This window comes from Halichoeres trimaculatus, unplaced genomic scaffold, assembly GCF_033239565.1.
Source record: "Halichoeres trimaculatus isolate MK-OKI-2021-1 unplaced genomic scaffold, fHalTri1.1 fHalTri1_scaffold_16, whole genome shotgun sequence".
Classification (NCBI taxonomy): Eukaryota; Metazoa; Chordata; class Actinopteri; order Labriformes; family Labridae; genus Halichoeres; species Halichoeres trimaculatus.
This window is the reverse complement of record NW_027437194.1, coordinates 1,075,367-1,102,677: the sequence shown is the minus strand read 5'-3', so window position 1 is coordinate 1,102,677 and position 27,311 is coordinate 1,075,367. Positions and strand designations below refer to the sequence as shown.

Genomic DNA, 27,311 nt, shown 5'->3' with positions numbered 1-27,311 from the left:
ACCAAATGTTTTATATGATTTCTTTTTTATAGATTTTTATACGTTCAGTAGAAACGCTCCTCTGTGTAAGAAACAATCCCATTGTAGGTTTGTCTTTTTGACAGCTCAGGTCGGGGGACGTGTCTGGACAATGAACCTCTGAAACGAGACTTCCTGTACCCAACAGTGGCCCCGGGGCAGGTGTACGACGCAGACGAGCAGTGTCGCTTCCAGTACGGAGCCTCCTCACGCCAGTGCAAGTATGGGGTAAGAAACCAGCATCTCCCACACTAACCAGTCCCCTGATCTCTGACAAACCAAGACTGAAACTGGAGTTTACTCACAGGAATGCTTTGACTGTGGAGAATCCAAGTTCTTACAGGAATGAAACTCATACTTTTTTAATCCTAGATTCATTTTATTTTGCTCTTGTTGTAGTTTTTTTCTCCTCTTTTTGAAATGTTTAGTTTTAGGTACTGTCTCTTTAACGCTCCCTGCTCCACAAACCCCCCTCCCTCTGATTGGCCGGCCCTCTGGGAGCCTGTAGTGGGCAAAGACATGGTCAGACCTTTGAAGCCTCACTCATCCAATGTGTCATGAACCAGTTAGAGGATCCTTATGTGATGATGTCATCATTTCAGCCAGATTTGGTGAAGATCTCGTGCTCTTGTTTTGAATTTATTTGGATTAAAACACTTTAGATTTTTTAGACAAGATTAAAGAGGGGTAAAATTGAGAGTAATTAAAAATAAGACCTATTTGCCTCTTTTCTTTGAAAATAACCCATTTTGGGCTGTTTTATGATTCAACCCTCGGGTGATTAGAGCACCAGCCCAACAGGAGTTTGTTTGATCCAGCAAGATGGGTTGGTCCATTTTAACCGAGCAGATGAGTTAAATACTCTGACCAAATGCTCAGAGCATTCAACTTAATCACGATGCTGGGTTGTTTCAACCCCATATATTTGAACCAATACCTGCATAAAAAGAGTAGTTAAATTCAGCTTCATTTTAGACATATTTCATGTTGCTGTGAAGCTCTGACAGCAAGTCTGTGCTGTGGAACATGGACAACAGGTCTGTACTGTAAAGCGCAGACAGTCGGTCTGTGCTGTGGAACATGTACAGCAGGTCTTTACTGTAAAACGCAGATAGCCAGTCTGTGCTGTGGAACATGTACAGCAGGTCTTTACTGTAAAACGCAGATAGCCAGTCTGTGCTGTGGAACATGGACAGCAGGTCTTTACTGTAAAGCGTAGACAGCTGGTCTGTGCTGCAGATCCCAAACAACCAATTCATGGTGAAGTTTTTCAGACAGTTAATCCACGCCATCAGTGGCAGATACAGCCTGAGCTCCCCACGCAGACACTACCTAGACGTACAGCAGGGTCTCACATGCATTGCGTTCCCTCCTCACTAATGGTTACAAAACGCAGTCATGACGAAAAACACTTTGCTAAAACTGATGTCTTAAGAAGTAAAAAAAAGCAGGAGCCTGGTGTGGTGTCTGATTGGTGCAGGGTCAGCTGATGTATGTTGGGTTGATGGATTTTAACTCGGTGCTTGAGTTGCACAAAAACAACCCAAAACCCATATAAACCACCCATAATGGGTTAAACCTTTCATAACTCAGCTGTTTTTAGTGAGTAGCTTTTCATGGTTTGCAGATAAAACAAATCGTCTTTATGTTTGCCAACATAAAACACGATTTCAGCATCCTGTCTTTATCCTGTCTGAAACTCTTAGCTTGGCTTATTTTCAAGTTTTATAAAGTGACACACGGTAGATGAAGTCATAAATCAACCCCAAAGTTCAACCTTTCAAGACCACGTCTAAAACTAGCGTTAGCCTCTCCTTAAGCTTTTTATTTAGCCCTGTTAGCTTATGCTAAGTTCTTGTGTTTCTGAATCCTCTTGAAAGGACCCAGCTTTCAGTAAAAGTTAAAACTGCAGATCCAGCTCGTTCTGGTCTTAGTTTACAGAGAAGTCAGCAGTTAAGTTCGGAGCACAAACAGCTGTTGATGTTTCGAAAACATGAAGTTTTCTGTCTCTGGGAGGAGAAAATATCTTTCTTTTACAATAAAGGGAACAGATCTGAGTCACTTTCTGTCACATGGACACATTTCAACCTTCAAATCCTTCAGCATCGCTGTAATAAGAAGGCAGATCCTGGAGAAGACTTCTCTGAATGCGTCATAAGACAGCTCATACTGGGAACCACAGGCAGAGAAAAAACAGCAACAAGAGACAGAATCCTCAAAAATCCTCAGAGGTTAATGAAAATAAGGCCATATTGTTCTGCATTACACAAATATTTGACCAAACGATGAAAAGAAAGCGGGCAGAGATTATCTGAGATCATAGAGTTATTTCGTTTCATTGAAAGAAATCTCTGACAGCAGATTATAACAGGCCTCAAATCAAGCTCTGTTATTTTGGCCCCTAAGCTTATAATTGTGGTTTTATATCAGCATGAAAGACACACATTTACCAGCGGCTCGGCTTCCAACGAAGCTTTATTAGACCTTTTCATCTCATCCATTTGGTCTGTGAAGAGATGCCCTTTGTGACTCTGGACGGACGTGACCACAGAGATGGATAAAAGCTCCAGTGAGTGAAGAGTCTGGTTTCTGAAGCCCTAGCTTAGTGAAAAACACTGATGGGAAAGTGGAGGAAGTCCTGCCAGAGCCAATCAAAGTTTATCACTAACATAACAATAAATAATCTGACACGCTCATAATGTGGTTTTTAATATTTCACTGGTTTGCAGATGACAGGATGATTTATTACGTATTCAGCCACAGGAAACTCTAAATGTCTGGCCACAAATCTTCGCTGTGTTCGCTCATCTTTGGGACCACACATCCCATCACCGCACATGACCGAGAGCGTCCTGTTTGACTGTGTTCAGAAATGTAAGGCACGGGATCCAAACCCCATAAAAGGCCACAAGATTTTTATCAGAGAGGGAAACAAGAAAGAACAAAACCCTGCTGCACGGGACCGAGCCAATCCCTCATTTTTCTTCACCCATGTGTAGTCTGGAATTGAAAACGCCAATTACTCCAAAAACAGCTCGTTTGTTTCAGTCAGGACCACTTCAGTCACAGATTAGTCATTCCTCTGTGAGCAGGAGTTAGAGACAGAGATACCAATACCGATTATTGATACTCAAAGAAGCCGATATTAAGACCTGACCCTCTTTCCTGTAGTGTCTAACAACAGCAATGTAGCGCCAACTACTGGCAAGGAGGACTTACCAACAGTGAGATTTTTTTTGCCTTGAGTATCAGCTGCTGATATCGGCAGGCTTCATGAGTGCCAATACCTTGAATTAAGACTGGTATGGGCCTGATACCTGATACTGATACCAGTCCCCATCCCCAACACGCCTCATATACACCCCATATGTGATATGACATAAAGGGATACCAAATTATATGATATGAAACCATACAATACAATGCAAAATGATACAATACAAAAACAATATGAGACAATATGAGACAATATGAAATAAAATGATATGATCAAATTTGAAATGAACAATACAAAGCAATGGGATGTGATATGATATGATACAATACAATACAATACAAAACCAAATGATGTGAAACGGTACAGTACAATGCAACGCGAAATGGTATAAAACGATACGGTACACTACGATACGGTACAATATGATACAAAACTATACGATACAATACAAAATGATATGACTACTATATGATATGATATGAAACTATACGATATAATACGAAACTTTACAAGGTGATACGATATGATATGAAATGATACGGTACACTACGATATGATATGATACGAAATACAACTATACTATACAAAATAAATTGATATAAAACGATACAGTACACTATGATTCGATAAGATACAATATAATCTGATACAAAACTATACGATATGATACAAAATGATATGAAATGATGCGGTACACTACGATAAGATAGGATATGAAATGAAACTTTACGATATGATACAAAATAATATGAAATGATGCGGTACAGTACATTACGATACAATACAATATGATGCTATACAATGTGATATGAAATGGTAAGAAACAGTACTGTACACTACAATAAAATATGATACGGAAGAAACTATAAGATATACGAAATTATATGAAACGATACGCTACACTGTGATACAATACAAAAGGATACGATACGAAAAATACATCATGCTACAATATGAAATGGTACGGTACACTACGGTATGATACAATAGGAAATGATATGAAACTTCATGGTACAATATAGCACAAAACGATACAGAATGAAACTTTATGCTAGATACAAATGATATGGAAATGATACGGTACACTACGATATGATACGATACAGTACAAAATGATGCAAAACGATAAGATATGAAACAATATGATAAGAAACAATATGAAACGATGCAAAAGGATACAAATTGATTCAAAGCCATGTGATGCAATATATGAAACGAGACAATATAAAACTATAAGAAATGATACAAAGCCATGCAATGCAATATGATACGAAACAATATAAAACGATTTAATATGATTTTGGTACAATAAAACAACATGGTACAATGTGAAACGATTTAAGAAATTTCACGAAACTTTGTGAAACGATTTGAAAAAATACAGAACGAAACAATATGAACCGGTGTGATAAGACACGATACAAAGGGATATGATATGTCACAATACAAAACAATATGTATGATATGGTATAATTTGTTATGATATGAAGGGATATAAATATAAAAAGGATACGATACAAATAAAAACATTACAAATCAAAATGATATGAATTAATATGGTTAAATTCAATATGGTAAAATATGATTTGCATCAGTGCGCTTTAATTCGATTTGATTAGACAGAGGACGGTACAGTCAGTCTGATATGAAACCATACGGTTGATAAGATAAAGCAAAATGTTTGACTTAATGACGACAGGAGACAACACAGAGAATACAACAACACCTGATTGGTCCTGATGACAAAACATAAGAACAGAGTTGATGTGTCAGCGCCATTATAACCGTTAAGCTAACGAACGTCACACAGAGATGCTAGCATTACTCAGACTCTGGAGGGTTCTGTTTCTGCTTTGTGTCCTCCTCAACTTTAATCTCAATAATTAAATAACAATCACATCCTTTTATTTTTGAGAAAAGCCTGAGACGGTCTGGGAAGATGACTCAGCATCTTTCTTGATGAACTGCTCACTAAGCGTCCGCCCAGTCTGTCTGCACTGAAAGAATCAAACCATGATTCTTCAGCTAACGTCCACACAAAGACCAAACTGCTTTGTTCTCCAGCTCATTTCAGAGAGAGGCTGTGAACCGCCGAGGTAATAACTCACCGCTCATAGCTGACGACACTTTTAGACCGAGGGGATATCACAGCCGTTAAATCCCAGCGTGAGACTCTGTCCGAGGTGGGAAAAGTAACTCAGACGTCAGCAGAGGAAGCTGGGCTAATTTATAGCAATAATTTAGTTTCAGTGAAGTCTTCTTCTGCGTTCAAAGCCGCCGCTCTGGGAGCTGGAGGTCTGAAAAACAAACAGGCTTTGATGGCTGTATTAGCCGGACCCTCGCCGAGCGCCTCTGCCCTCTTTATTGCCTGCTTGTTCTCTCTTTAGCGTAAATCCGTCAGGCTCACATCCACGTTCGTTAGGGCCCGGGACGCTGACCTTTCAGCGGGGCCGGGGTGGCGAACGGAGCAGCGGGGCGGCTTATTGAAACCAGCTGGCCGAGGGGAGCCACGGAGAGCGGAGAGTGGCAGTTTGCCGCTTTATTTAATCTGGATAGGCTCAGGGAGCGGCGGGGCCGTGGCATATTTACTGACCCCGGGGGTCAGGATGTACGCGCGGGGTCGTAACTCTTCTTCATGGGCTGCTCTTCTGCCGTACACGTTGTCCGGGCACAGCCTTTGAAGTTAAGAGGCGAGTCGACCCGGTTCGCTTTAACGGGAAACTTAATGCGAGCTTGAGCAGAGCTGTGGCTGTAACATGTGTTCACTTTGTGGTTTTATTTATTTGGGAGCTGTCTCACACACACACACACACACACACACACACACACACTTCCTTGCTGATCTAAATGGGTTCTCCTCCTGCTGCAGACCGCGCAGCGCGGCCTGTTGACACAGAGTCTGGGTAATTCTGCAGATATTTGTCGGGCCGACGACTCGTCTTCATCGGGACCTGGGGGGCCTGTTGCTCACTCTTGATTTCCCCTAAGAAGCTGAAATTGGATTTCTCGAGCTGATGTCACGCTCTGCTGAGGTCCCGAGGCGAACGTGAGCAAACGTTAGTCATGGTGGTGTTGATCCAGCTGACTCTTCATTTCTCATAAGAGCGTTAACGGCGAGCGGCGACCCTTGGCGTGTTGCTCAAGATGCACCCTGATCCAAAGCATATGGGCTCCCAAAGTGAGCCGTCTCCTCCTCCTCCTCCTCCTCCTCCTCTCAGCCTTTGATTGGATCTGGAGCGATGCAGATTTATAGATGAAGATGTTTGTGTTCAGACGATAAAAGACGCAGAGGAAAACCTCAGAGGCTGCGGATAAATCATCCTCACCCTCCCTCATCAACACACAAAGCTCCAAACTGCTGAAATGATTTATTCTGACCAACTTGCTTTCGCCTTCTTTCCTAGGAAGTGTGTAGAGAGCTCTGGTGCCTTAGCAAAAGCAACCGCTGTGTAACCAACAGTATCCCGGCGGCGGAGGGGACTCTGTGCCAGACGGGCAGCATCGAGAAAGGGGTAAGTCCTCCGACGCCTGCTTCACATGAACTACACCACGTTTTCTTACCCAGTCAGTCAGAGCATGTCTGTGGATTTAGGATGTCCACAGAGACGTCTGCGTCCATCCTCTCCTTCCCCACGCTGTGAGCTCAGGACGGGCTCAACGAGAGAAGTCGACCATGGTGTTGGAAGTTTGACCAAGTTTTTGCAAAACCTGAAAATGAGCCTTTACCTGTGGGTTCCCTTTAACTATAAAAACAGGCTAACAGCTCGTACCCCAACGCGCCACAAAAGTCTCCAGAACTGGCCCCAGACAGCGAGACAGAGACAGAGTTTAGAGTCGGCAAACGCAAGTCTCAACAAGTCTTAAAAAAGTAAATAAAGTCCAACAGCATCACCACGAACGGTTAGTGGCCTGTTGTGAACAGATTCTTTAGCTTTAAACTCCACATTTCAGGTCGTCCATCTTTGCTTCTCTAAAACAGTTGATGGTTCAGGTAAACTCAGGCTTTGACGTGTGTCACTGTCTTAGCGTGCAGCCTGGGAACGCTAACCTTTGTGAGGTGTTCGAGGTAGGAATGGGATAGCGAAGCTCCATGGCGTTCACAAAATCCTGACAAATAAAGAAGGTTTCTGTAAACTTCTGAGACCTCAGATTATGTGGATCTATCAGGTCACTTATGATTATTATTGATATTTTTGTTTTTGTTTCTTTTGTCAAACACTTTGTGATGCCGTTATTGTGCATGAAAAGTGCTTTAGAAATAAAGTTTGTTTGATTGAACTTGTGGGAACAACCGCCATAGCCATCCAGCAGGGTTTGTTTTGGGTCACGTCGCAGTTTCTTTGGCTCCTCAATTAGCGTAGGGATGGGAGTGGAGAACTGGTTCTTGTTGAGAAACGGTTCTAAATGGTTCCAACCAACGACAGCATTCCCCATTTATTTAAACAGTTACTTTAACAGTGCCTTGGAAAACGGTCTCGCTGGAGCCAGTCGAGAGGAGAGACTTTGAGGAAAAAAACATCCAGAAAGCACAAAAAGTAGGCAAAAAGGATCTAAATTGTGGCTTTGTTTTTCAAAGAATGACGAAAACAGAGTGACGTGCAGCGTTTGTCAAAAAAGTGATAATGTGCAGAGGTGGAAACACCAACTTAACGCTTTAACGTTTGTCAATAGGGCACAGCATCAGCTGGTCGTCAGCTGCTGCTGCTCCATCTCAGCACGCCATGGAAGGTACGCATGCCAGACTTAACATCACATAATAATAATAATAATAATAATAATAATAATAATAATAATAATAATATTTTATTTATGTAGCATCTTTAAAAATAGCAGTTTACAAAGTGTTTTGACAACAGAAAGGAACACAAAAAGCTCAAGGAAACAAAAACCAAACCCTAGCAAGAAGCACATGTCATAGGAACCCAGACAACACAGGAACCATGAAACGAGACCATGACGACTGAAATAAAGACTAAAACATAAACTCATTAAGAAAAAAGAAGAAAGCAATAAAAAGCAGTTAAAAGCAAAAAGCAGGACAGCAAATACGAAAAGATGAAATGATAATGATGATAAAATAATAATAAAGAAAAGATAAATTAGAATAACACATGAGCAAAGGATAAAACAGTTAAGGCGTTAGCATAACATAGAAGAAGTAAATAATTTATGTATTTTTATGTATTCGATTTACTAAGTTAACGCTGTACAAATAGTTTGTGGCCTGATTATTTCATTTTAAAGAATCAAACTGATAAGCACAATCAATTATTACATCAATATCGATAAAATCTTATCAATTCCTGTCCCAAGTTAGCGTTAGCTTGTCCGGGTGGTTACGCTTTAGGGGCATTCGTAGGTTGGTTTTATTTCCAGAGTATTTTAAGTTAAAAGTGACACAGCATGCAAACTGCCAAACTTTTATCTAAATCGACGCTTTCCTTCTTCGTTTTAAAACTGAATCTCCTCACTCTGACTTCTTCAGTGTAAAGACGGTATCTAGATGGATGCTCTACAGCGACACCGGTGGCTGGCTGACCTAAACAACCTCCCTAGAAAGCAAACAAAGATTGAGATCGGATGACAAGGGGGATCTGAATTAATAAGTTTATATCTCAGAATCGATAAACAGCTCAGCCTTTCTCTTCAGAAGTTTTTTTTAAATGATCAGAAATCAACCTTCCTCCATATCTCCGTGCCTGGCTGCTGCAGAGGCCGTTTCATAGTTTGGTGTTTCTACAGCGGGGCGTCCTCCTCCTCCGCCCGTTAGCTCGGCCTGTGTTACATCACTGCTTGGACTCAGATCTTGGTCGGAGCACCGTTCCCCGAGTTTGAACTCATCCGATTGAAGTTTCCACGCACACACACTCACTCTCACACACACACTCTCTCACACACATGTAACCAGGCCAGGCTTGAGGTCATGGGCCCGCTGTTGATGCCAGCCAGGTTAGTGGAGACAGTTTTAACACGGATTACGGCGGCCATTGTGGCCCGATGGTCCGAGCTCTAAAAGGGAAGAATAGGAGAGTGTCACGAGCTGTCACCCGCGATTACCATTAGCTCAGTGGAGCCTTTGAGGTCCGGGGCCCACGGACAGGGTCCTGGACAACACAGGGGGCCCCAGGTTGAGCCAGGGGGGCTTTGGAACAGCTTTAGGAGAGCCACTGGCGTACCCTGTCTGCCCCTGCCTGGGTCGGCTTCAAAGGAATACGAATGTCAGCCATTTCTCACCCAGCGTGTAATGGAGAGAGGCCCTTCAACAGGAGCAGGGAGACGGGGGGAGCGCCGAGGGGGGAGGAGGAGGAGGAGGAGGAGGAGGCACAGAAACTGACCATGAGAGATGTTTTTTTTAATGTGGTTCAGACTCGCTCAGACCCTCTCCTGCGTCCACCCCGACCTCCTCCTCCTCTCTCAGCCCTCCCTCTGGTAATCCTGTTGGACAGCGTCTCAGGTCGGAGCGAGTCAGAGGAGGAGGAGGAGGAGGAGGAGAGTGGCCCGGCCTCACCTTGACTGTCCCGGTGTCACTTGGCTCTTAGCCTACTGACACAGTTGGAGAGACAAAGAGCTGTCTCTGATCCCCTCTTCACTCTGCAGCTCTGAACAGCTTAGCCAGAGGATTAAAACGCTCCCTGAAAAGCTGCACAGAGCTTCAGCCCTCACCTGAGAAACCCTCAGAGAGCTGGAGGCAGCGAGCAGAGAGACACGGACACGCTCAGTCACTCTACTGAGTTTTATCTGGTGAAGCACAGACTTACTACAGAAAGTTGAAGGGATGTGTTTCCTAAAGATGTTTTCTTCAGAGAGCACATAAGTGTCAGGTGATAACGCAAACCGCCATAGATTGATATATTTGAAAAGTGCAGACTACGTCCCAAATCATCCCAAATCCTCAGAGTCTCCTCTGTACAGCTTTCAGAGATGGATCAATCCAACTTTTCTGGGTCTGATACAGATACAGATACCGATACCCGGGCCGATACCGATACCTGGAGATACCAAGGAAGCCGATGACCGATATTTGGGGCCGATATTCATTTTCTGTAAAAGTGAAAATATTGGCGTCAAAATTTGACTGTGGAGAGAGAGGAGCAAAAATAACACAGTCTGTAATTAAATTTCTGATTGGCCGCTGTATTAAAAAAAAATAATCTGTTGCTGATCTGCTTCAAAATGCTAAAAATTGCTGAATGTCAACACTAATAGAATGCTAACTGTAGCTAAATGTCAACAAATATTGACAAAATATCAACTGGATGAAAGTCAAATACAGCTAAATATCAATAATCACTGAATCTTGCTAAATACTGATAATCACCAAATATCGACACTGATAATTGCTCATTATTAAATATCAACAAAATATACTCAAAATATCAACACCAATAATCACTCAGTATTGCTTAATATCAACACCAATAATTGATTTATATCAATACCAAAAATCCCCTTAAAAAACACCAATAATTGCTAAATATTGAAGCTGATAATTGATTAATATCAACACTGATAATCACCTGATATTGACACCAATAATTGACTAATATCAACACCAATAATTGCTCAATATTAAGACCTATAATCTTCTTATATCGACATCAATTATCCCCTAATATCAAACCAATAATTACTTTATAACAACAACCAAAACCCCCCTAATGATGACATCAAAAATTGACTTATATCGACACAAATAATCTCTAAATATCAAAACCAATAATCGCTCAATATCAACACCTGTAATCACCTTATGTCTACACCAATTATTGCTTAATTTTAACACTGATAATCACCTCATATGGACACCAATAATTCCCTGATATCAACACCAATAACAACGTTATATCAACATTGATAATCACCTAATATTGACACCAATTACTGCTCAATAACAACAACAATAATCATCTAATATCGGCAACAATGATGCCCGAATATCAACACCACTAATTATTTGATTACAACACCCATAACCCCCCTGATACCGACACCAATAATTGCTTGACATCAACACCGATATTTACCTTATATCAACACCAATATATGCTTAATTTTAACACTGATAATCTTCTTATATTGACATCAATAATCCCCTAATATCAAACCAATAATTACTTTATAACAACACCCATAACCCCCCCAATTTCGACATCAAAATTGATTAACATCGACACAAATAATAGCCTAATATCAACATCAATAATAACTTTATATCAACATTGATAATCACCTAATATTGACACCAATAACTGCTTTAAATCAACACTGATAATTATCTAATATCGGCAACAATAATCCCCTAAAATCAAAACCAATAATTGCTCAATATCAACACCAATAATCACCTTAAATCAACATCAATAATTGCTTCAAATCAACACCGATAACCATCTAATATTGACAGCTGTAATTGCCTTTATTGATAACGATAGTTGCCTACGCTGATAATTGGCTTGGCCTGTCACTTTTAAATACCAACCTGTGCGCCCTACGGTGGGATCAGACTGATAATGTTTGAATTAAAGGAAAAAGTAATAGCATCTATGTAATTACTGAAGTTAATATTTATTAAAACCTAATGTCTTTAAATGTTTCCCAGCAGTTTGGTTAAAACAAAGCTTCAGAATTTACAGAGATGACTAGCTAACTGTAAAACTTTATACCCTTTTAACTAAATCAGAGTTTAGACTTAGAGATAAGTTCAGACTGATCCTTTCCCCTGATTTCTGATCCAGCTTTGTGATATCAGTTATCTGTCTTTCAAAATAAAAGTCTTTCTATGAAGGGAGAAGGAGATTATAAGACTTAAAATGGCAAATCAGACACGAGCCTCCCTTGTTTTTTTCTGAGTGCCTCAAGTGGACAGGTGGGGAACTGCACCTGCTGTATGTGATTAACGAACGGTTGTGTAACAATGACAGTGATGACAATTTTTCCTCAATGCTCAAAAAATTATATCAAAGACATAAAATACTCAGTTAACACCACGTCTGGGGTTATGGTAGCTTCAAAACTTCCCTCCTAAAATGTTGGACTGTTCCTTTAATGATGAAACTGACACAGGAGCGAAACAATGGAGCTGAGTGAGGAGGAAAGGAGGACAGCAATAACAACGAACGCCAGCTGAGAGGTAAAATAACAGGCTGAGGCGGAAATGAAATTATAGGCTGAGTAATAAGCTAATCACAAGTTCAGTGAGGCCTGTGTGTGTGTGTGTGTGTGTGTGTGTGTGTGTGTGTGTGTGTGTGTGTGTGTGTATAGTCTACGTTTCAGCATAAAGTGATGAAGGTGATTTTATCAGCAGCTCGTAGCGTGTCAGGACGGTTGAAGTGACTCTCGTCATAAGTTTGTGATTCTCTCAGACGGTGGTTAACGTCCGACACCTCTCTCTCTCTCTCTCTCTCTCTCTGTCTGCCTCTGTGCTCAGTGGTGCTACCAGGGCGAGTGCGTGGCGTTCGGTACCTGGCCTCAGAGCGTGGACGGAGGCTGGGGGCCCTGGTCCATGTGGGGGGAGTGCAGCAGGACCTGTGGGGGCGGAGTTTCCTCCTCCATGAGGCACTGTGACAGCCCAGCGTAAGTAGGCAAAGTAAGCCACAGCAAGCTGAACACACACATCCAGGTCCTGCCTACAGGTGTGTGTTTGTGTTCATGTGTGTGTGTGTGTGTGTGTGTGTGGGAGTGGAGCTAACTTGATTTTCTCTGAAGTAAACAAACTGTCAAACGTTTCCAGAGTCGAGCCTCCCAGCCGGGGAAACCCAGCTCTTCTTTCAGAGATGTTTTCCCATCTTTGTCTTCTCCAGATTTAACCACCGACCCTTTTTTAGAAAGCATCAAAAGCCCAACAGACTGTGAAGAGTTAGAAACGCTTTGAAAACTCAGCTGAGCAGCATCAGACGGTCTTTGAAGGGATGCGTTTCCTGATGTGACGGGTCAGTAAGTGCTCAATTATAAACCCGTCAGCTCCGGAGCAGAAGGAGAAGAAAGGGAAACGTCTGAACTTTTCCACGCCGGAGGAGGTCTCCTTTGTTTTTCGAGGAGGTTTCACCATTTCCATGAAACCTGAAAGTGAGTTCATGGTTAGGGAGAGGAGTGGAAACCCGTCCTTTAAAAGTTAAACACTGAAAACTAAAGTTAGACGTTGGTTTGACTTTTTCTGCTTCCTGTCTTCAAGACCATCTCATCTGAACACCTCTCGGAGAAAAATGCTAAACTGATTCAGTTTTCAAAACAAGATTCAAAACAAATTTAGATTTATTTATTTACAACCTACCACACCAAGTTTGCCAGAGCAGATCTTCACATTTTTACAGGCTGTACTATTATTTTTTGCAAAAAACATTTGATTTACATCGATACAACCCTAATATTTCAAACTTTGATTAAATAAACTTCTAAACGCTGAAATTTCACAGCTGTTTCTCAAAAATGTAAATGTTAAAAACGTGATGAGGTTTATTCAACATAGCGTGATGTTTATGTTGTTGCGCTCTGGGACTTGTTGAAAACACAAAACAAAAAGTGTAACTCTCAGATTTCATATACAACAAAGTCTCATTGATGTATTTCATGTGACTTCAAATCTACCTCCAGTTGTAACTTAGCAAATCATAGCGTGGCGCTACGCTGGAGATTATAGGGTTAATTTAAGTTTGACTTTTCATGTCAGAAAGAATACCAGATGGATTTTTTTCTCCTATAGCATACTTTCCCACGGCACGATGCCTTTAACTGATGGTAAGAATAATCTTCATGGACAAATCCAAACCAATCCGAATTCATTTATATTACATTATTATAAGCACTCACCGGCCACTTTATCAGGTAGACCTTGCTAGTCCTGGGTTGGACCCCCTTTTTCCTTCAGAACTGCCTTAATCCTTGGTGGCACAGATTCAACAAGGTCCTGGAAACCATTTTTTCTTTTTTCTTTTTTTTCTTCTTTATTTTTTTTAAACTTTTTTTCCCTTTTTTTCTTTTTTTTTCTCTTTTTTCTTTTTTCTTCTTTTTTCCTTTTCCTTTTTTCCCTTTTTTTCTTTTTTATTTCTTTTTTCTTTTTTCTTTTTTTTTTCCTTTTCTTTTTTCTTTTTTTCTCTTTTTTTTCTCTTTTTTTCTTTTTTCTTCTTTTTTTTCTCCTTTTACTTTTTTCCTTTTTTTTCTTTTTTTTCTTTTTTCATTTTTTTCTTTTTTCTCTTTTTTTCTTTTTTCTTCTTTTTTTTCTCCTTTTACTTTTTTCCTTTTTTTTTTTTTTTTACTTTTTTCCTTTTTTTCTTTTTTTTCTTTTTTCATTTTTTTCTTTTTTCTTTTCTCTCTTTTTTTCTTTTTTCTTTTTTACTCTCTTTTTTTTTCTCTTTTGTCTTTTTTGTTCATTTTTTCCCTTTTTTCTTTCTTTTTTCTTATTTTCTTGTCTCTTTTTTCTTTTTTCTCTTTTTTCTTTTTTCTTCCTTTTTTCCCTTTTTTCTTTCTTTTTTCTTTTTTGTTCCTTTTTTATTTTTTCCTTTTTTTTCTTCCCCCCTTTCTTTTTCTTGTTTTCTTTCTTTCTTTTCCTTTGTCCCCCTTGTTTCTCTTTTTCTCTTTTTTTTTCTTTTTTTCTCTTTTTTTTCCTGTGGACTTTAAACCAGGCTCAGTTGGTACTAAGGGGCCCAAAGTGAGCCAAGAAAATCTCCCCCACACCATTACACCAGCAGCAGCAGCCTGAACCGTTGATACAAGGCAGGATGGATCCATGCTTTCATGTTGTTGAGGCCAAATTCTGAGCCTACCATCTGAATGTGGAGCAGAAATCCAGACTCATCAGACCAGGCAACGTTTCTCCAATCTTCTATTGTCCAGTTTTGGTGTTGCTGTGTGAATTGTAGCCTCAGTTTCCTGTTCTTAGCTGACAGGAGGGTCACCCGGTGTGGTCTTCTGCTGCTGTAGCCCATCTGCCTCAAGGTTGGACGTGTTGTGTGTTCAGAGATGCTCTTCTGCAGACCTCGGTTGTAACCAGTGGTTATTTGAGTTACTGTTGCCTTTCTATCAGCTCCAACCAGTCTGTCCATTCTCCTCTGACCTCTGGCATCAACAAGGCATTTTGTCCCACAGAACTGCTGCTCACTGGATATTTTCTCTGTTTGGGACCATTCTCTGTAAACCCTAGAGATGGTTGTGGGTTCAAATCCCAGTAGATCAGCAGTTTCTGAAATACTCAGACCAGTGACCAGTGAGTGTTTATTATTTATATTATACATTCAAAAACAACAGGATGCAGACTGCTCTACAGTAACGTGTCCTTAAAGTCAGCACACATCATCCATCGGCGGCTCCACGCGCTGAGTGAAGCTGCTGACGTCTAAAAACCCTCAGAGGAAGGTTTCCTAAGGTTGCTCCTCATAAACCAGCCGCTCCTCCTCATGCTCCTTGTGCTGTTAGAGATGGACTGATACAACATGTGCTCTCAGTTAAAACACGCTGTACTCCTCTTCGTACCTTGTTTAGTTTAGTTTCAGGAGCTCGTGTCCTCGGCAGACAAATCATCGTCTGCTGCGTCTCTGTCTGGCAAAGAGACGCTCTGGATCCTGCTGCTGCATTCCTTCAGCTGGGGAAGTCAGATATTACGTCAGACACGTCACGGGAAGACACGAGAGGAGAGCCAGGGTGAACCAGGGGGGAGGAGAAAGGGAGGGGGGGGGATAATGTGTAACACCTGTGTAAGGTGATCAGGCAGCGAGGGGAAACAGACGGACGGGAGGAGGAGGTGCAGAGGAAGGTGAGGAGGAAGTTTTGTGAATGAATCCCTGACAAACAAACAGCGCCTCCTCCTCCTCCTCCTCCTCCCCTGAAACTTCCTCCATGAAGACTTGATGTGATTTTCTAACGCCACAGGAGACGCTGCTCTCACTGACTGACTCCTCTTCTGTCCCTCAGCCCGTCTGGAGGAGGGAAGTACTGCCTCGGGGAGAGGAAACGCTACAGATCCTGCAACACTGATGTGAGTCTCTTCCTGTTTTATTTCCCAGAAGCCCCTGCTCCTCTCCTCCTGCTGCGCGTTATCTCAGAGAGCAGCATCACGCCGCCGTTAAGCGTTCTGACATGCCTCCTTCCTGGAACGCCGCGCGGATGGCGATAAAAACGAGCAGGCTGCGATTCAATACTCCCTGCGGTGACTTTAGGTTTATTCGCCGTCCGTCACTTTGGAGCGGGTTTATCGTTTGTGACGTTTCACGTGAGCCCAGCATGATGACAGTTTCAGAGCTCGCTCCGGGAAAAGCGATTCACAGATTTCTTTTCTTTTTCAGGTCTGGAGCGAAGCTTTAAACAAATATTTAACGTGGCTGCAGCGCGAGATCTCTGCTCAAATATTTCTAGGTGGGCTTTTTTCAGAAGGTGAAAATTGAAATAGTTGGGGCCCTGGTGGACGCTAAAACCGCACGCCTTAAAAATAAAAGCTGAGAGCGAGCACGGAGTGTTTTCTTTGGAAAACAAACAGCATCTCTTCCCGCTGTTTCATCACGCTGACCAGACCGTCAGGGGAGATCTGTGTGTGTGTGTGTGAGCTCAAACACACACACACACACACACACGTAAACTGATGTTTTTATCCCTGATATTTCTCCACTGATCAGCTGTCAGACTTTATTAGTCCGTGCTTCGTTGTGGTCATGAAAAACCTGAAATAGTCACGAATTTAAATTAATTTCCACTTCCCAGAATCAAAAATACAGGAACAAACTTTTCTAAAAGTCATGAAATTTGCTCCACGAGTCACCGAATAAAAGAGTTTATGTGACAAATGAACATTTTACTGGTGTGTCAGCTTTCCTGATTGCATATTTACCATCAAACCACTGAGACCATCATAAATTAGAGTAAATACATCCTCTGGAGAATATTGTAGTTGTTCGTTTTCTTATTTTTGTTTCAGAGGACGATGAAAACATGCCTCATGGTTAATGAAGCTTGTTGGCAATAATGTGTTTTAACCCGTCTGGAAATATTTCTCTGTGACTCACAAAAGTCTACATTTTCACCAGTTCATGAACCCGTTTCGTCCAAATTGCGATAGTTTTGGAGGAAGGGAGCTACATTCCTGAAATTCTCATCTTAAAACACGAAGCCAACGCAGAAGTGTTAAAAAACTGCAGTTTCTTGAGTGTCCACTAGAGGCTGGCTGCAGAAGTTCCAGAACCCACATACACACCCATTCAAAAAGCCGATATTTACAGCAGGAATAAAAATATTTACAGCTTAGTTCTAAGAAAAAAAAACAAACAAAAAAACAGCACACACTGTCAAGGGGTTGATACTTTTATGTTTATGTATGTTTTTAAAATTATTATTTAAAGTTTTTTTTTTTGGCTTTATACGCCTTTAAAGTGATACTCTGGGATGGAACAAGTTGGGTCCTATCACAAGGTTTGGGGCAGAAATTACCCCTACAGCAGTGTTTTTGTGCAGCAGAAGCCCAGAGCGCTCGCACCAAACACCCCCTCCCTGCTCCTCTGCAGGTTTCCTCTGCACTCAGACGGGGCCATATTTTACTTGACCAAAAACACAAATAAACGGACTCCCACCAAAAAACTCTATCAGTCTGCATTCACGCTTTATGTAGAGAATTTTCAGCGCGTTGCTTTCACACAAAAACACCGCTAAATAAGGCTCTAGTTCTCATCGTGTCTCTTTGTCCTGGCAGACTACCTGCGTTTGTTTATATCTGGCCGCGCGCGGACTGATACACTAAGTGGCGAGTGCCTCGTAGCCAGCTGTGGCTCTGACTGATATCAGATTTTTTCGGTGGGAGTCTGCCAGGACGAAGAGACACGATGAGAACTAGAGCCTTATTTAGCGGTGTTTTTGTGTGAAAGCAACGCGCTGAAAATTCTCTACATAAAGCGTGAATGCAGACTGATAGAGTTTTTCGGTGGGAGTCCGTTTATTTGTGTTTTTGGTCAAGTTAAATATGGCCCTGTCTGAGTGCAGAGGAAACCTGCAGAGGAGCAGGGAGGGGGTGTTTGGTGTGAGCGCTCTGGGCTTCTGCTGCACAAAAACACTGCTGTAGGGGTAATTTCTGCCCTAAACCTTGAGATAGGACCCAACTTGTTCCATCCTGGAGTATCACTTTAAAGATAGAGTAGAGGACAGTGGATAGAGTAGGAAAGGGGGTGAAGGTGAGGAGCGACATTTGGGAAACAGGCCACAGGCTGGACTTGAACTCAGGCCACCGGTTAGAGGGCAAACCTCATGGGGCACGACCTAAAAACTCTAGTTTTTTGAGATGATAATGTTTTGAGTGTTGTTAAATAAGAATTACAGCTGATGTTTGATTGATTTGTTTAAAATGTTTATTTTAAAAAAATATGAAAAAAAAAACTTCTGTCAAACAGAATGTTTGAACATAGAAACTACAATTTTTTTAAACTGTCTAAAATGAAAACAAAACAAATGGTGAAATCATCATTTTTTTACTAAGCCCCAAAGTTAGAGTCAGCACTTTCAATGGCATCAACCTGCGACGATGGGCTTCAAAACCTGGCTTCAGAATCTGATGGATGACATCACAGAAACTACTTTAGTGTTTTACGCAGTCTATGGTTGTATCCTATGGTATGGTATCACATTGTATCACATATAAGAGCATCATAAGTGATGTTTTTATAACTTGTTATTTATGATGACGTTAAAATTAATTTATTCATTTATTTTGATGTACTTTGGATCGTGAACTGTCCCAGTTTGTTTGATACTTTCTGTTTGGGCTCTGTAGGGTTTGAGATTCATTATTGTTAAATTCATTTCCAGGAAGTGCAGACTCAGAGACGTTAGATCACCTTTATCCATCAGCTGTTTTAACATCCAAACCCTGTGTCTGAAAATCTTTCCTCTTAAATCTTTATTTCTGCCAGTTAATGAATCTTATTTGGTCCAAAATGTATCAGATTCTTCCTCCAAAATGTTATCATCAAGCGGCGACCTACGGTATTAAAATATGCAGAAGTGTGAAAAAATGCAGTTCCTTAAGTGTCCACTTGGGGTTGAGTGCAAAAGTAGTGGTAGTCACATACACATCAGTTTAAAAAAACTGATCTTTACATCAAAATTTAACATGAGTTCATTCTTGTTCAAAAAGTATTTGGTCTGAGTAGCTTGTTCCTCCATCAGCACATCCTGAACAAGAGTGACATTTAACTTTTTTGAGCTTTTTTTTTTAATAATGCTAATGACAGGCTTCAAGCTCTGCTTCAGAAACAAACGGCTCTAAAAAGGTAAAATCCACGGTGGTCGTTGTTAATAATCAGTAAGCTGTGACACAATCAACACGTCAACAGCAGATGTAAAGGTAAATCTTTAACACAGCTTAACTTTTTCCACATCTCCAGGTTTTTTCCTCCCTGGCACACGAGCAGCTCATCTGACCCCGTGTCGCGTTTCAACACACACTTGTAATAATATTATTCTGTCTCCTCCGACTCGATCTGCATGTTTGATGTGCGACTTTAAAGCGGCCTTATTGCCCAAACACTGGAGTGGTCGTGAAAGTGGCTCGACCCGCTCCACCCTGGGACGCTTTCAGCATGAGAAATACGGCTTTGACCTGAGAGCGTTCATGTGTCCCATGGGAGAGCGTTTGGAGGGTTTCTGAGCACCTTTTCACACCAGTAAAGTGTTTCTGCTGGAGCAACGTGGACTCAGGGAAACAAAGCCATCCAGACTCAAAGTAAACTCTTCCTGATTAAAGATTCTGAGAAGTGAGTCTGTTTCAGCGTGGTGACACCTCCTACAGACTTTTTCCTGTACTTGATTATCATGTTATCTCTAAAAATAAAAACTTCCCAGAAGAGGAGCAGGGAGGCGCTGCCAAAACTTCTCTGATGCTAACTTTCATCTGGAGGCATCGCAGGACCACAACAATAGTTCCTGAAAGATTTAGCTCCTCCACAACAAATCATGTGAATGCTCGCCGCAGGTTTTCAGATTTATGAATGGTTTCTTTCCAGCCGTTCCAGTTATGCATTGGTTTCCATTCATTTCCTTATGGCATGAAAATCAATTGGCAGACTCCTGAGAGTTGTAAAATCCATTAGAGCTAACATCCACTGACTTTTTCCTTTTGTCAGGGTTATGTAATCACAGCTTAGTGAGGCAGCTTAGTAACAGAGATAAGACAGAAAAGTCTTAATTGTTTTATTCCCTGACATCTCAGGTCAACTGTTTACATGTGAGGTGATCTTTTAAATCAGAACAGCAGTTTTTCAGACATGTGATGCATGAATCTGTAAAAACATCACCTAATTATCAAAGATGGAGGTCTATCATCTATTTAGCACAGCAGTTCAGGTTGTTTTTACACCACGAAGCTGTGGATGAAGGCCTGCAGCTATTTGCCAGCTCCTCAGTAAGAAGAGTCACTTTTCGCTGTCCCAGAAGTTAAAAGTCGCTACATGACGCCATCACCTTCATTGCATAATAAGTCATTTACATGCAGTTGTCATTGATACTGTATGGGAGAGGAATAACATTGTAAGATTGAGTTTTTATCTCAAAACCAAAATATCAACCCTCCTTCTTTTTACGGGCTTGGAACTGGCCAAAGTGATCCAGACGTGCCTCTTAGAGTTTCCAAACTCCAGAAAAGTTGCTAGATTTGTTGCTAGTCACTTTTTTGAAAAACAAACAAACAAATAAATAAATAAAAAGTGGCTAGAGAGGTCTGTAGAGTCACTAAGTTGATGGCTGAAACGAGACCTACTTGTATTGCACTTGTACGTCAAGACAGAGCATGCTCAGACAGATCCCAGCCTGATAAATTTCCATTTACAGGACAGAATTTTCCTTTGGATCGGTTTGGAAAAAAGGAACATTTTGCCTCTGTGAATGAAATCCCATTTGGTTTCAGCCTGTTTATTCTGATTGAGGTATTTATATGGAGCATTTCCATTGGTTTTGGGCTTCTAAACCAATTCTAATTGGAATATAATGCTCCATGTAAACACAGCTAGTGTTTCAGATCAAGATAATCAAGAAGTTTGCTTTGCCTGTGCTTATGTTCTATTTTATATAGCTCTACTTAGGTTCTATATAGGGCTGAACAATTAATTGAATTTAAATGGACATGGCAATGTAACAGAGTGCAATTTTCAAAAAGCAGAGTCTGCAATTAAAAAAAAAAAAAATCAGTCAATATTCTTCTGTGATTGTAATAGTTCAATAAAGATGTATTATTCGTATCAATTCATGCTTCAATCTATTTAATTTCATCAGGCCTGGTTTCCATACTATAGAATGATAAAGAATGATTTATTAATTGTTTTTGGTAAATAATGCAAAAGAACCCCCCCCCCCCCCCCCCCCCAAAAAAAAAAAAAAAAAATTAAAATTAAAAAATAAATAAATAAAATAAAATAAATAAATAAATAAATAAATAGATAAATAAAAATAAAATTAAATTAAAATTAAAAAATAAATAAATAAATAAAACAAATAAAATAAATAAATAAATAAATAAATAAATAAATAGTTAAAAAAAATAAAAAAAAATAAAAAAAAAATCAAAAAAATACGAAAAAAATAAAATAAAAATAAAAACAAATAAATAAATAAAATAAAATACAATAAAATATTTGAAAATTATCTTGTCTTATTATACATGAAACTGAAAGAAAATGATTATTTATTGTTTTAAGTAAATGATGTGTTTTTGCAGGCCTGCCCGGCTGGAGCCCGTGATTTCCGAGAGAAGCAGTGTGCAGACTTTGACAGCATGCCTTTTCGAGGGAAGTACTACAACTGGAAGCCTTATACTGGTGGTGAGTCAGCCTGGATCATCTTAAAAAATCTATAATGATGCTTTTTTATGCAGAATTAATTATTGTATGTTTTACTCTTTCAAATTTTTCAAGTTTAGTATGATGTGTGCTAACGGTTAGAAAAGAGTTAAACATCAGGAGTTAATCTGCTGGGAGCACTTTGTCTGCCATGATCTTTAAATTATAAATAAATTATGATCTTCTTAATCATAATCCTGTTAATTTCCATCATTTTATAAATGTTTAGTGTAGATCAAATAATCTCTTCTGCACCAAAAGCTGCATTTAGCCTCCTAATGTAGCTAGCTGACTCAGCTATGCTGCTGCATTGTGTACTGTAGCTGCAGTGCTAGCTCAGCTGCTAGCGAAATTAGCTCAGCTCATATTCTCAGCTGCTCTTGTTGAAGTTCATGGTATGTTGTGTCAATTTCCTGACTTTTAAAGGTTGTCTTAACAATTTTTCACAAGTTTGTTGAAGTTAAAGTTATCTCTTTATTTTTCTAATTTTAAACTAGGCTTCTACAAAAACTGCAAGTCATCGTAGCTACATTAGCATGACTGCCAGGGAACTACTCATGTACTAAATGATTAGTGTTCAGAGAATTTGTCTTAAATTGTTTTTTTAATGGTTAATATGCTGTTTTTTAGACATATTTGGGGTTTATGTACAAGTGTTTTATTTTCTAACTCTCAATCTGACTGTGTAGCTTCTGTGCTAGCTAGTTTATTTACAGATGTTTTTAGCTTCTGTTCTACTTTTTGGTGAATTTGATCAATGTTTCTGAATCGAAGTTGTCATTTTAGATCAGTTTTTGATGAGTTAGCGTAGTCATTGTTGTTTTTAACCTTTCTTTTACACTGTTAATTGTGTTGTTTTTAATATATCACTCATAAATAACAAGATTAGTAGCCCTCTGTTGCTTTGATTCTGGCCGGTGCAGTGTAAAATACAGTCAGTCTTGTCTTTAATGGTGTCATTATTGCTACAAATTTTATATTTTGCTTTTTTTAATCATTGAAAGTTTCTCTGATGAAGTTAATTTGATTTTTTATTACTTGCACAAATCTTTTAACATTAATTTTATCAGTTAGATTCCACCTTGAAATCCTGGGGATGAGTATTTAGCAACAACTAGTATTTCTTTAACAACATGTTTTTAATTTTGCAGACTCTTTTCTGTAAATTTGATGAACTAAGACATAGAGAGCAAAGCTGCGCTCACAGCATCTCAGCTTTAAAATGCTGAACCCAGCTCGATCATTCCTGCAGCCTAAGTGCTGAGCTGTAAAACCTTCCTGTCATCCTGTTTGCGCCTCAGATGACAGTCTGCAGGCCGCCTGTCTTGTGCGCTGAGTTAACACCAGCGGAGGGGAGGTCTCTTTGATGGACTGGGAATTCTTCAGATTCCTCTACACCCTGTTTTGCTCTAAAACCCTCCCTGGTCTTCTGGATTTACTTCTTGTCCTACCTGGACTGTTTTACATTTTGCACAGACTTCCAGACACAGGAATGTCCTCGGTCCATGCCTGGTTATTTGCTCTCTTCTAGATCGCTGCGTCTCAGACGGAGCCAGAGTTAGTGGAAGTGCTGTTGTGCTGCAGTCATTGGCAGGAGTTTGGGAGCTCTGGCCCGGTGTCGTCCTCCCCCTCGGTTCTCCTCTTGAAGTCTGCAGATCATGGAAAATATCCACTTAGAAGGAGCGATAAAAGTCTGAAGCATGTAAACACGGCTTTATTTGCCTTGAGAGATGGAATAGCTTGACTTAGATCTCTTTTATCTCAGGGGTCTGTTTTGTCAAATCCATCACCTCCTTACTCGCAGCGTTCCTCGAGCTGGAGGCCGTCACGTTAACCCAGCAGATAACCTGTGTCAGTGTAATTGTTGTTGGCAGCGAGCTCCAGTGTCAGAGTGACGTCAGCTTTGGAGTTTTAGATCTGCTGAATTTCCTCCACATGACTCTTATTGTCAACAAAGTCAGACGGAGATCCCAGAGCTGGCAGCGCCGGTCATTCCTGGTCCGTGTGTGTTGTTTATGTCAGGGCTGCAGGCTGATAACAGTCTGCTCTGTCTGTGTCTGTGTGTTTTCCAGGTGGTGTTAAGCCCTGCGCGCTGAACTGCCTGGCAGAGGGCTACAACTTCTACACCGAGCGCTCGCCGGCGGTCATAGACGGCACACGGTGTCAGGCCGACTCTCTGGACATTTGCATCAACGGAGAGTGCAAGGTAAGGAAGCAATCATGAGAGAGCCGCACATATCCGTCCCCATCTGTTTATTCATGACGCTCTCAGAGGAGTGACACATTTTTGGGGCTACAGTTTTATATTATCTGACCTATTTCCTGCCCTGTTTTTCATCAGTCGTATCAATGATGTCAGTGCAATAAAGCTGCGAGCTGAAAAGTCAGAATGTAAAATGAAACAGCAGCAGACATGAAGAGTCAGCTTTTAAAACCACAGTGTGATGAAATGGGGTTTCTCCAAGCACGATTGGACAGGCAAACACAGAGAAACACAGAGAAACAAGAACAAAACACAAGTTCTGTGACTGTAAAAATGCATTAAACGACTCTAAATCCTCTACATTTACTCCCTTTTCAGCTTATTTATAATCTCTGAGTTTACGTCTCCGTCCCTTTTGGGCCCATTACTATCAGTTTAGACACTCTGAAATCAGAGGATTTCCTTTAAACTTATATTTGACGAAGAAGCTCAACTTTCCCCTTCTTTTAGCTCTGTTTTTGGCCTCCACCACCACTCTGAGAGGAATATTTGCTAAACCTAACACTTGTGTATTTTACTTCAAGTCATTAAATTTGCCTGTTAGCTCCCCAGAAAATAGTGTTTCCTGCTTAAAGGTCCCATATCCTGCTCCTTTCCTAAGTTTAATCTGGATCATTGATGTCTTCATGAAATGGTAGTTACATGTTTTGGTCCAAAAAGCCAATAAATCAAGCACAGCAGCATTGTTTCCAGGCTCTCATAGCCCCTCTATTCAGAACGCTCTGATTTAGTGGGCGTGGCCTTCATATGTAAATGAGCCACCGCTGATACCGCCCCGCTCTTCCACGTCACTGAGAGCGGCGCCACGAGCTCCGAGTGCACAATGTTTAGAAAACAGAGAAGCTCCTTTACCGTAACATTACAGGCTAAAACAACAGGCTAACTGCAGCTAAAGTTAGCATCCTGAAGCTAACACAGAGACAGGGGGGACACTGAGGAAAAGCTCTTCCATCTGCTCCACAGCACACAGCATTTAAAATACTCACATTTCCAGGGTCCCAGGTTTGTTGGAGGATGGTTGGTAATGCGCCTGGATTCAGGACCAGTCTATTGGCTAGCCCTCTGTTGGACTGTCCAAAGTTGGAAAAGCAGTCGGCCGTGAAGTGACTAGCACACACATGGTCAGTTTTACTGAGTGTAGCTGGAACATTTCGCAAACCTATTAAATTTAATTTCCTTTTCTTAGAAATAATGAAAATTCAAAATTATCTGACATTTTTGCACAATTTTTAAATTTTAAAAGTTTTTGAAATTCTTGCATTTTTTTTTAATATTTCACATATTTTTTAGTTCTTTCAATTTTTTTAAATTTGAATTTGTTTTCAAATATGACACATTGTTTTGCAAAATTTTTAGTTCTTTTTTGCTAATTAACTTTGTTTCTTTTTTTAAATTTTGCAACTTTTTGAAATTTCTTTGCAGTTTCTTAAATTTTAGAATGTTTAATTTTTTTTCCAACATTTTTTACTAAAAAGAGATCTAAAACATCACATGTACAATATTAGAAATTTGAACAACTTCTTTTTAGATAGTTTATCTCTAGATTTGTGAAGGTAAAGTAGATTTTGTGGCTCCTGAATGACTTTAATCCAGGTGAGCTGAGGAAAAATGGCTCCTACGAAGGTGAAGGTTGCAGACCCCTGATTTAAACACATCAGCTGGAAGGGTTGTTGAGTTTCTGCAGAATGTACAGCTTCAGCTTCATACAGCAGCCTGTGGACATCCCAGATTGCAGTTTTTAGGCGTCGCTTCCTCAGTGCCATAATTAATCCATCTGGTTTCTAAGACATCCTTAAAGTTGTCAGTAACTGCCCCTTAAACATCAGTGAAATCTCTGTGGCCGAGCAGAGTTTCCTCGTCCTCTGTGTGAGTTTCAGACACAAACTGTGTAAACTCTAAACTTCACCATTCTCCAAATGAGAACAATGAAATCTTGGCGTTTCTTTTTCTGACTCTTATCAGCGCTCTGCAGCCTGGAGCGGGATTGTTTGGCAGTAAATAAAAAACAAAAATCATTGTTTGGATTGAATAACATTTTTATATATGTTTGATTTAATGGAGAGCATAAAAACTCTTTATTGAAAGGAGCTGGCAGTTTGTTCTGTCTTTGTTTTCATGAGCATAAATCATTATTGTACAGCGCTAAGTGTGTGTGTGTGTGTGTGTGTGTGTGTGTGTGTGTGTGTGTGTGTGTGTGTGTGTGTGTGTGTGTGTGTGTGTGTGTGTGTGTCATTTTTTGTGCCTTTTTCAAAAAAGCAGCTGAAATAACTTCTTGCTCCCTCGCTTTAAGTATTTGCTTTGACTTCCACCTGACCGTACCGTTGGCACGAGCGCGCGGCGTCCGCGCCAACAACAGTACTCTGATTCTAAAATAAAAACACAACACGGTGTGCGCTTTAACGGAGAGAGATCCTGAGAGGTGGAATATTTGCTACCAGAGGAGCGTTGCAGCTTTTCTTTCCAGACTGGATCCAGCGTTTTATTTCAGAGGTGCTGCCACGCTGTGATAAATCTCTGGTACACCGTCTGCTTGGCGGGATTTCAGAAACACTCAGAGCTGCGCTGCAGTCTGGAGAGAGTCTGGAGAGACTGAGAGGAGAGATCAGAAATAACAGAGAGGAAGAGGAGGGATGGTGATGAAGTTTAAGAAAGTGGGAGCATCAGTGATAACAGTAATCCTCCTCGTTACGTCGTCCAAAGCTTTAACGACGACTGATGAAACGGTTATTTCTGCAGAGTCACAGGCAAAACAAACCGTTCTTTTATTGTGCAAAAGTCAAAACTAAGACAGACCGATATAGTTTTCCAGGCCAGATACCGATTATTGGTAGTCAGTGAAGCCGATAACCAATATCAGGGTTGATATTTACTTGCAGTAAAAGTGAAAATATTGGCGTCAAAATTTGGGATAATATGAACTCCAACACTTGCCAGAGACAGAGTAGAGACTGCTGACAGAGAGGAGCCAAAATGACACAGGCTGAAATTTAAATAATTAATAAAAAAGGCTGTTGCA

The 27,311-nt window shown here is 40.5% G+C and overlaps 1 protein-coding gene across 1 annotated transcript in view; it reads left to right on the top strand.

Moving 5' to 3' along the window:
- Positions 1-27,311, top strand: part of adamts6 (ADAM metallopeptidase with thrombospondin type 1 motif, 6) — a 99,426-nt gene that overhangs the window by 39,562 nt on the left and 32,553 nt on the right. The window contains exons 11-16 of the mRNA XM_074691111.1: positions 105-246; positions 6,640-6,747; positions 12,663-12,808; positions 16,139-16,202; positions 21,912-22,014; positions 24,105-24,238. Coding sequence (XP_074547212.1) covers positions 105-246; positions 6,640-6,747; positions 12,663-12,808; positions 16,139-16,202; positions 21,912-22,014; positions 24,105-24,238 — 697 coding nt within the window. The remainder of the gene's footprint in view (positions 1-104; positions 247-6,639; positions 6,748-12,662; positions 12,809-16,138; positions 16,203-21,911; positions 22,015-24,104; positions 24,239-27,311) is intronic.